The 8,837-nt window shown below is 38.7% G+C and overlaps 1 protein-coding gene across 2 annotated transcripts; it reads right to left on the reverse strand.

Annotated features, from left to right (window-relative positions):
- Positions 1–321: 321 nt before the first annotated feature.
- On the reverse strand, positions 322–8,837 carry LOC106093372 (uncharacterized). Of its 2 annotated transcripts, none has more exons than XM_059369522.1 (4): positions 8,755–8,837; positions 2,800–2,861; positions 2,468–2,721; positions 322–2,398 (listed from the first exon to the last, which is right to left on the reverse strand). In XM_059369522.1, the coding sequence occupies exons 1-4, from the start codon at positions 8,783–8,785 to the stop codon at positions 403–405; spliced, it is 2,343 nt and encodes a 780-aa protein (XP_059225505.1). In that variant the 5' UTR covers positions 8,786–8,837; the 3' UTR covers positions 322–402. The 2 variants fall into 2 exon arrangements, with proteins under 2 accessions (XP_059225505.1, XP_059225506.1); XM_059369523.1 differs by having other exon boundaries at positions 322–2,225; positions 2,460–2,721.

An 8,837-nucleotide genomic window follows, 5' to 3' on the forward strand; every position in this document is an offset into this window, starting at 1 on the left:
ACAATGTACAGTTATAACTGTACTGAGTATAACGATGACTATGCACCGAATCCCGAAGCGTCCACTTCAGACGAATTCTAAATGCAAAGTGGTTGCCACACTTAATGAGGGGTAATCGCCGCTAGGAAGTGCTATTTTGATATCACCCTGATTCATATCACAGGATTGCTTGCCTGGCTATTGGCCCTACAAACATATGTAAGTTAGGAAAGATACTTCTACGCAATATGATCTATATAAAATCTTTAGATGTATAACTGCTACTCCTTGAAATAATAAAATAATTTCCCTCTTTGGGTACAGTAATAAATTGAGGGATGATACAAGTAAAAAAAAGGAAATTTATTTAATTGCTCAACTCTAAAAAAAATATGAAAGGTTGCAATGGATTTGTGTAGAAATTTATATCTTTGCTAAATGACTATTTTTAAAATATATTTCAATGGGCAAAGGTGGAACGCCGTCACCATCCTTGGGTTGAGATACTTGTTGCTGTTTTTCATCGTGTGCCTCATTGGTCATCGAATGGCTATTCTTTGTTCTTGATTTCGACTCAGAATTATGGTGTTTTCTCGTTAACGATTTGGAGACAGTGGCAGAACTTCGAGTAGACAATGATGATATCGTCGATGAAATTGTTGCAGTGGTAGTAGTACTATGCCGTCTTCGTGTTTTCTGTGTACGCGTTTTATTTGTGACAGCTTCATTAGATTTTTCAGTTGAACTAACGTTTTGTACTCGTTTGGAATTTCGACGTTTGGCATTGGCAGCATTCCTTTGCAGCTTATGATTTGTGGGAGTCGATTTAGTTGATAAACTTGTGGGCAAGACAGATGTGGTTGTAATCGCTGCTACCGCTTTCATTTTTTCGGTAGTTTCTTCAAGTGGTGTCGATTGTGTAGTGGATGTAGCTGTCGGATGTAGTTTTTTTAGATGTTTATTTTTTTTCGATTTGTACTGGCGGTATTTGGGGGATTTCTGTAAACTGTTTGAAATTGGGAGTGATGTTGACGTTGCAGTGATATTCTTAAATGGTTTGATTTGACCTCGTAGACTCTTTGGATATTTTTGTGCTGATGCTAGAACTTGGAAATAAGGACGTTTCAAATTTACTTTGTTAAATTTGGGCTGGCTCGGAGTAGTTAATGGTGTCGGCGGGGAGGTATGTACAGTATGTTTGGCTCTGGTGGTCGTGGTTTCGAACACGTTCTCAACAACTTTGTTTGGGTAATCCCTTGTTGTTGAAATAGTTGAATGTGTTACCGGCTCCTCGAAAATTTCAATCGAATTTGGATATGTGGTTGTTCTTAAAGCTCTTTTGTTGCTTAAATTCTTTGGAGTTGAGGTAAAATAATTAAATGGTACACTCTCTGTTGATGCGATTCTTTGCGAATTTTCCAAAATTGAGTTTGTTGCATTGGGCCAGTAGGTTCTCCCATGGATAATTTTGTTTTGCTGATTCTGTTGGTTTTTGTATGGTTCAAATATTTCTTTTTCTTGGCTTTCGCTATGAGAAAAGTCGTCTTCCGTGGCCTCCAAAGATTCAAAAATATTGTCGTCAAAAAAATTTTGTAAAAAGCTTTTCGGAGTTGATTGGTTGTAATTCTTTTTAAGTCCAATGCCTTGTTGGGGCTTTGCAGAGTAAAGTTGTTGTTTCTTAGCATGTCTATAGGCCTCCAAGGGACTATTGAAGACCTGGTTCATAGGGGTTAATTTCGTTATGGCATCTTCAATAGTGAAAAAGCTGTGTTGGGCCCCACTTCGTACTGGTGAATTCTGTGTCGGCTTCAATTTAAAAATGCTATTGTCGTTTTGTTTCAATGGCAAAAAAGTTGTGTAGTGTGAAGTTATTATCGCCGTTGGTTGAATCGCCTTGCTGACATCATGCAGCGGAGTTGGCAAAAAAGTCATTTGCGTTGTTTTGGCAAGATTCATATCAGATTTACCACTCGCAGGTGACGTGGATGGCAGCAAATGTTCTTCAAGGTCTTCTGTTTGCGGTGTGTTGTTATTTTGGTGATAATTAGAATAAATGTTACAGTAATAAGTGGTACTTATTTGAATGGAGTCGTCATTCATTGATTTTCTACCGCAAGGATACTCGCTTTCCTTTTTGCCCTGAGTGCTTTCGAAAGGGTTTCTCAAGTTATCATGCTGTTGGTGTTCGATGTGATAATTTTGGGGTAGTTCTTGCGCTACTATTGGTATTCTGGTGATATTTGACCCTGTGTGTGCATTTGTATTCATGTGTGGGAAAAATATCTGTCTGTTACTCCTATAATTTTGGAAAGTTGAAAAATGCTGCGATGATTGTGGAGTGGGAGGAGGAGGAGGTGGAAAGTGTGGCTTTGGTATCAGAGCATTTATAATGGTGATATGATGATATCCCCCGTGTTTTCTGTCCCAAATAAATGATTTGAATGATTAGTAAAGCAACATCCAATGTTTGAAGAGTTTACCTTTATACCTTTTTTCGCTTAAATCTTTCACGGCTGTATACGGATAATGTCTTTGCATAGTAGTTGGTAATGCCAACATATAACCCGGTTGATGAATTGGAGCAGCCATATGGGGAAAACCGTAACGATTATAGTTCATAGGAATTTGGGCAGGCATGAAAGGTGATTTCTGACTCATGTATATTTGTTGTGGCAGAATTGATTTCCACAGGTAAAATCGTTGCGGTGTGAATAAATCTTGACGGCTATTTGGGCGCCATTGCTGCAATGGAAAAGTACGTATTGCACTTAATTATTTATAAACCGTAAGTGTCGTATGTATGTACGCTCGAATACAAACCTTGTCGTTTTTATAATGTCGAACATTTTGTATACCATTTATTTGGCCAAATAAAAAGGAAGCTATAACATGCAAAATTATTGGTTTTAATGATAATCATGTAAATGAAGAGATAAAATTTTTTGAAAGATAATAATTGGTATCAAGATACTTTGAGGGATGTTTCAATTCTCTGTAATTGTATTAAATTCCGTTAAAAATTTAAAGACGCGTTTAAACACACCGCCATGTTATATTAATCCCGTAGGAGAATTACTATTCGCCGAGCATCAACATGGATTTCGAAGACTGCATAGCACCACAACTGCTTTGCATGCCATCACCGCATACATTTGCCGTGGCTTCAATCAGCCCATGCCATGTGATAGGACGGTCCTCGTGGCACTGGACCTATCGAAGGCATTCGTCACGGTCAGCCATGCCAAACTATTTGAGCACATCGCCAACACGTCCGTCAGCCTGAAACGCTTTGTCGTGAATTATCTGGTCGTCTGCCATTTGTGGAATTTAGGGATAAGAAGTCCAATCACCGTAGGGTGAAACAGAGAGTTCTCCAAGGCGGGGTGATTTCTCCGGCACTGTTTAACCTCTACCTATCCTCCATTGCAGCCCCCAGACGGCATAGAGAAGAAGACGGCATATGTGGACGATTGTACGATCATGGCATCAGGCCCCGGACCTTTTGATGACATCTGCGATAGGTTGAACGTCTACTTCAACGAACTTGCCTCATATTTCGCTGCAATATATCTGAACATACCTGCCACCAAATCTTTAGCCACATTGTTCATTACAAATACGCGTCAAGGGAATACCGAGCTGACTGTGAAGGTCGATGGAGAAATGATTCTGACCATCTAGTGTCCCAAAATACTTGGTGTCACATTTGACAGCTCTTACACATTCTACACGCAAGCCACAGCTATTTGTGATAAAGTCAGAAATAGAAACAAGGTGGTCACTTGCCGGCAGCACTTGGGGTGCTGACAAAGAAACCTTGTAGGGCACGTACAAAGCAATTGGCCGGTCTGTGATAAGTTATACAGTGCCAGTGTGTTCTCGTCCGCTCTGTAACACGCAGTGGAATAATATTCAGATCTGTCAGAATGCCGCCCTTCGAACTGCGACTGGCTGTTTCCTAAGTTCTCATGTGCACCATCTCCATCAGGAGACAAATATCCTACCAGCGCGAAGACATAACTACATGCTGTCTAAGCCCAGAAGTCTTAAAGTAGATCTACATAACCTATAGCATGAGGTTCAGCGCTACAAGAGAGAACCTCTAGATCAAGCGGGTCTAGACAACATTCATGCATAGTAGGAGGGGTTAAATAGATACGGGGTGAATGTAGTCCTTGGAGAACGACCGCCTCCAGTTGCACGTGAAGAAATTGACCTCCACAGGCAAACCAGAGTAGTTCTGGCTCAATCATGTTCCGGCAGATACAGCCGCCTCAATTCCTACAAAGCAAGGAGTCTGAGTACCAGGGACCACTCAGACCCAGATCCCTCTCTACGCACCACATCTTAGTCGCAGAATTCCTGGATCTGGACACTCAACAGAATCAAGCAGACGAAAGATAGAACACAACAAATAGCTACAACAACAACTAATCTCGTCATTCCATTGGTATCACTTCAAAATATTTATATGGGATCCTATAAAAAATCTTATTGATCCGATTTAAATTACCCAATTTGACTTATTAAGGCCCTAAGAAGATTATTTTATGCCTAACTTGCCTAAAATTTGCTTCTCAACGCCGATTCTCGCTTTGCTCTTTAAGACATTCGAAATATTAATAATTCATTAATAATTGGAATCCTCGAAATAATCGGATGTCAAAGGTTTTATTTTGGATATATGTATAGCAGAATACATGGTGTTACTGCTGGTTTCAAGTGTGTTTCCTTTAGGCTAGCTTTTAAAACTTCTCGGACTTTTGCTCAGGGCTGCGGAGTTTAGCCCTCGATTCCGACCCGGGGTCGGTGTCTAAGTCGCAGTATTAAACCGGAGTCGGAAAGCGGTTCGGGGCCGGGTAAAGCATGCTTAACCCCGACTTTGGCTCAATAGTCCGAATCCGACTTCGAACTCAAAAAATCGACTCCGGTCGACTCCGGCTCGAATCCTGGCGAAAAAATCCGAAAATATGTCCTTTTACCGATATATTATCACGCTGCAGCGACTTAAAATTAAAAGCTAAAACTTGGTACAGAACAAAATTTCGAATTGTGCCAACCAAAATTTACTGGAACTGTACCTAAAAAGGGGATGGATTGAAAACGGCAAAATTCATAAACTGCCGACTACTGGTACACTTAGCCTATACGTTGTTTCTCCCAAAGGGAGAGTGAGTTGATCTAATGAGAATGAGCAGAAATAGAAAGATTTAATTGAACAACACGTTTCTAGCGTGGCTAATGCTATCATAAGTGTCGTAGTGTTGCTCTCTAACCTTCCGTCTGTTGGGCCTACAGCTCATACACCCAGATAAATTAACAGGCTGAAATCAGCAAACCCGGCCGATACAGGATAACTATGAGCACCACACCGGCTGGAACTTTGAGCTCCGACTTGTGTGATGGCCATCGTTATCACGGGAAGCTTAGCTGAAAGCTACCGGGCGCGTCCACAGGTTGCGGATAGTGGAAAGCTCCGTTTTTATGCGGAGTAGCTGCAAATGCGGCCGCGGGTAGTCAGCGATTTTCGAGAGGAGAGTCTCAGTGAGGAGTCAGGTGGCACTGGCTCTTAGTTAAATACTGAGTGCCAATGATACTCGAGATGACAAGGCGAGAGTAGCTAGATAATTTGTAGCGTCAAACTTAAATCCAAATGGAAATGGCACATTTGATTTTTAAGTTTGACCACTACAGTGTGATACGTTTCAAGCAGTTATTCTTGGCCATGTGAGTTAGTCGAGCTTATGACCATGCGAATGAATATCACTAGAAATTAAAGGATTTAATAATAACAAAATTTAATGTTGTGACAAAGAAATTACTTTTAGTATATAGATAAGGGATTTCCATTATGTTCAAACAAGTAGAAACGTGCTAAGCTCGGCCGGGCAGAATATTGGGAACCCGCCACCATAGATTCCGCTAATAATATACCCTAATTAACTCAGTAACAAAATAATTCAAATACACATATTTGAATTATTTTGTAACAATCAAATACTCGTAAAGAATTGATTGCCGCTTCTATGGTCTCAAGAAGTCAAATCCGGGGATCGTTTAAGTATATAGACCGATTCGGATCATGCTTGGCAAGTTAGAACAAAAGCCTTATGCCAAATTTTAGCCAAAACGGGTGAAAATTGAGGACTCTAGGGACAAATCTGAACCGATTTGGCACGTTTGCTATTCCGAACGACGTACATCATTTAAAAGTATTGGTGCAAAATTTCAAATGGATATCTTTATTCGTTAGAACGCTATTGTGATTTCGACAATCGGACAGATGGACGGATAAGGCTAGATCGACTCAGAACGCCAAAACGATCAAGAATATATTTAGTTTATAGTGTCTCAGATCAATACTACAAGGTGTTGAAAATGGATTGACAGGATTAGTATGCCACCTATCCTATGGTGGTGGCTATAAAAATGAATTTGGAGCCCGCGGCTGGCTCGAATAAATTGCTGCCAAGAGGTAAAATTTTTAAGTACATACATTTAAGCAAAAGTTATTAATTTATTCATTATGTGTAAGTCTGTCTACCCATTACACTGGTCAACACATCTGTCTGTCCGTCTGTCCATGTTAATTTGTGTACAAACTACAAGTCGCAATTTTCATCCGATCGTCTTCAAATTTGGTACGGGCATGTTTTTCGGCCTAAAAAAAATTGGGAAACATCGGTTTGTATTTGGATATAGCTCCCATATATATGTTAACCGATTCTCTCGAAATATGGCAGGAAAGATTTACTTATAACTCTCGTCATTACTGGTGAATTTCATGGAAATCGGTTCCAATTTGTTTAAAGTTTGCTTGAAATCGGTTCATATTTGGACATAGCTATAGGGATATATATTCGTCCGATTTGTTGTATATGTTCATCTGATTTTGAGAAATATTGCAATAAAACGCTCATATTTTTATCAATTCTCTCGAAACTTGGCAGGAAGGATTTTCTTATGACTCTGGACATCACTGATCAATACCATAGAAATCACAACGCTTTTCTCGACGAGTACCGCATAATCTGCGAAGTTTGCTCGAAATCGGTTTAAAATTAAATATAGCTCCCGTCAAATTTTGACTATTTTGCAATAATGTTGTAATTTGTGATGCGTATTTATTTGAACATATTTGCTCGAAATGTGATACGGATTGTTTAATAACCCATCTGAAAACATCCATTTATCGAACTTAAATAATAGCATATAAAATATCCACTACTATTATATTTATGCTTTTAAACAAAAAAATTATGCCTAAAATTGGCATTTTTTTATTTTTATATAGGCAATGTCGCCATTATTTTTTAGAAGTTCAAAAATTTTCAATGGATTTAGTCAAAAGTTTAAAGTTTTTAATTTAATATCAGCAGACAGTGTTTGCTGACGTTAGCAGACTAATTTTTCTGGGTGCAGTGTACAGAAAAACGAAAATCTGGAAAAAATCGATAGTTATGCCCCTAAGCAATAACTCGAAAACAAGAGCTGTTAGAGAAAACTATTGCTGGATTTGGAAATAACGCTCCAATTTGAGAAAAAAAACTCTAATAAAATTCAGAGGAAACACTCCACTTTATTCGTTTTGTTGACCAGGGTTACGAGTAATGAATATGAAAAAAGTTTGTCTAAATTAAAAACTACAGGCTCACCCGTTTCAGAACCAGAACCCACACCTATGCCTACCCGGAACACTAGGAATGCCATTAGATCTGCAACGCCGTTTCCCGGACTCACCACCATTTTTACCGACACCCTTTAATACGGTCTATCACGCCCCACACACCATTATAAACCAAGTGGGTATCGCCAGGACTAAAGAATACTCGGCTCACTATTTTAGTATCACACTCGTTCGAAAGACTATGCAGCAATTTCAAGTAGGATGCCTTCTTCTGAGACAACTCACAGCGCTATATACTTATGAATTAAAAACCATTCCAGAATATGTTTTTTTCTCGGTATGTATGTCACTACATATACTTTTCATTCATATATATTCACATTTTAATTTGAATATTAATGCGGGCATTACATGCAATAAAAAGCTGAAACTGATGTTTTGCAAAAAAAAAGTTTGGCCCGTAATAAATTTGTTTAATAATATAAGTATGCGACCGACTTTGTGGCCCATTTTATGCACATTTTTTGAGTACGCCAACAGAGGTAATGTTTCCTTCTATACCCACCGCCAAAGGACGATTTGAAGCTGTGGCTCCATTAAATGCCCATTTTTTAACCGATTTCGTTATATTGGGTTGCCCAAAAAGTAATTGCGGATTTTTCATATAGTCGGCGTTGACAAATTTTTTCAACGGCTTGTGACTCTGTAATTGCATTCTTTCTTCTGTCAGTTATTAGCTGTTACTTTTAGCTTGCTTTAGAAAAAAGTATATTTGATTAAAGTTCATTCTAAGTTTTATTAAAAATGCATTTACTTTCTTTTAAAAAATCCGCAATTACTTTTTGGGCAACCCAATAAATTGGAAAAGTGATTGTATTAGACACCGCGACATCCCTATCAAATATGATATGAATCGGACCATATTGCCACAAACGGGCAATAAAGAGCGTTTTGATGTAAGGGTAAGGTATTGTGTAGATCGAACCATAATTTTATATAGCTGCATATAGACCGATCAACTAAATGATGGGTTTTCTTTTAAATTCGACGAAATTTGGGTAAGATAGAACTTAATGCGTTTTTCTTGTTTTTTACACTTGCACGTAGAACCCATCCGCATATAAATTCAAAAAATTTTTCATTACCACAAGTTATAAACAATAGCGCTAGATGAAACATTTGCCCTCGAGTACTTTCTTTAAACGATATTTGTTGTTTGTTTTTAACTTGA

The sequence above is a fragment of the Stomoxys calcitrans genome, chromosome 5, assembly GCF_963082655.1.
Source record: "Stomoxys calcitrans chromosome 5, idStoCalc2.1, whole genome shotgun sequence".
NCBI lineage: Eukaryota > Metazoa > Arthropoda > Insecta > Diptera > Muscidae > Stomoxys > Stomoxys calcitrans.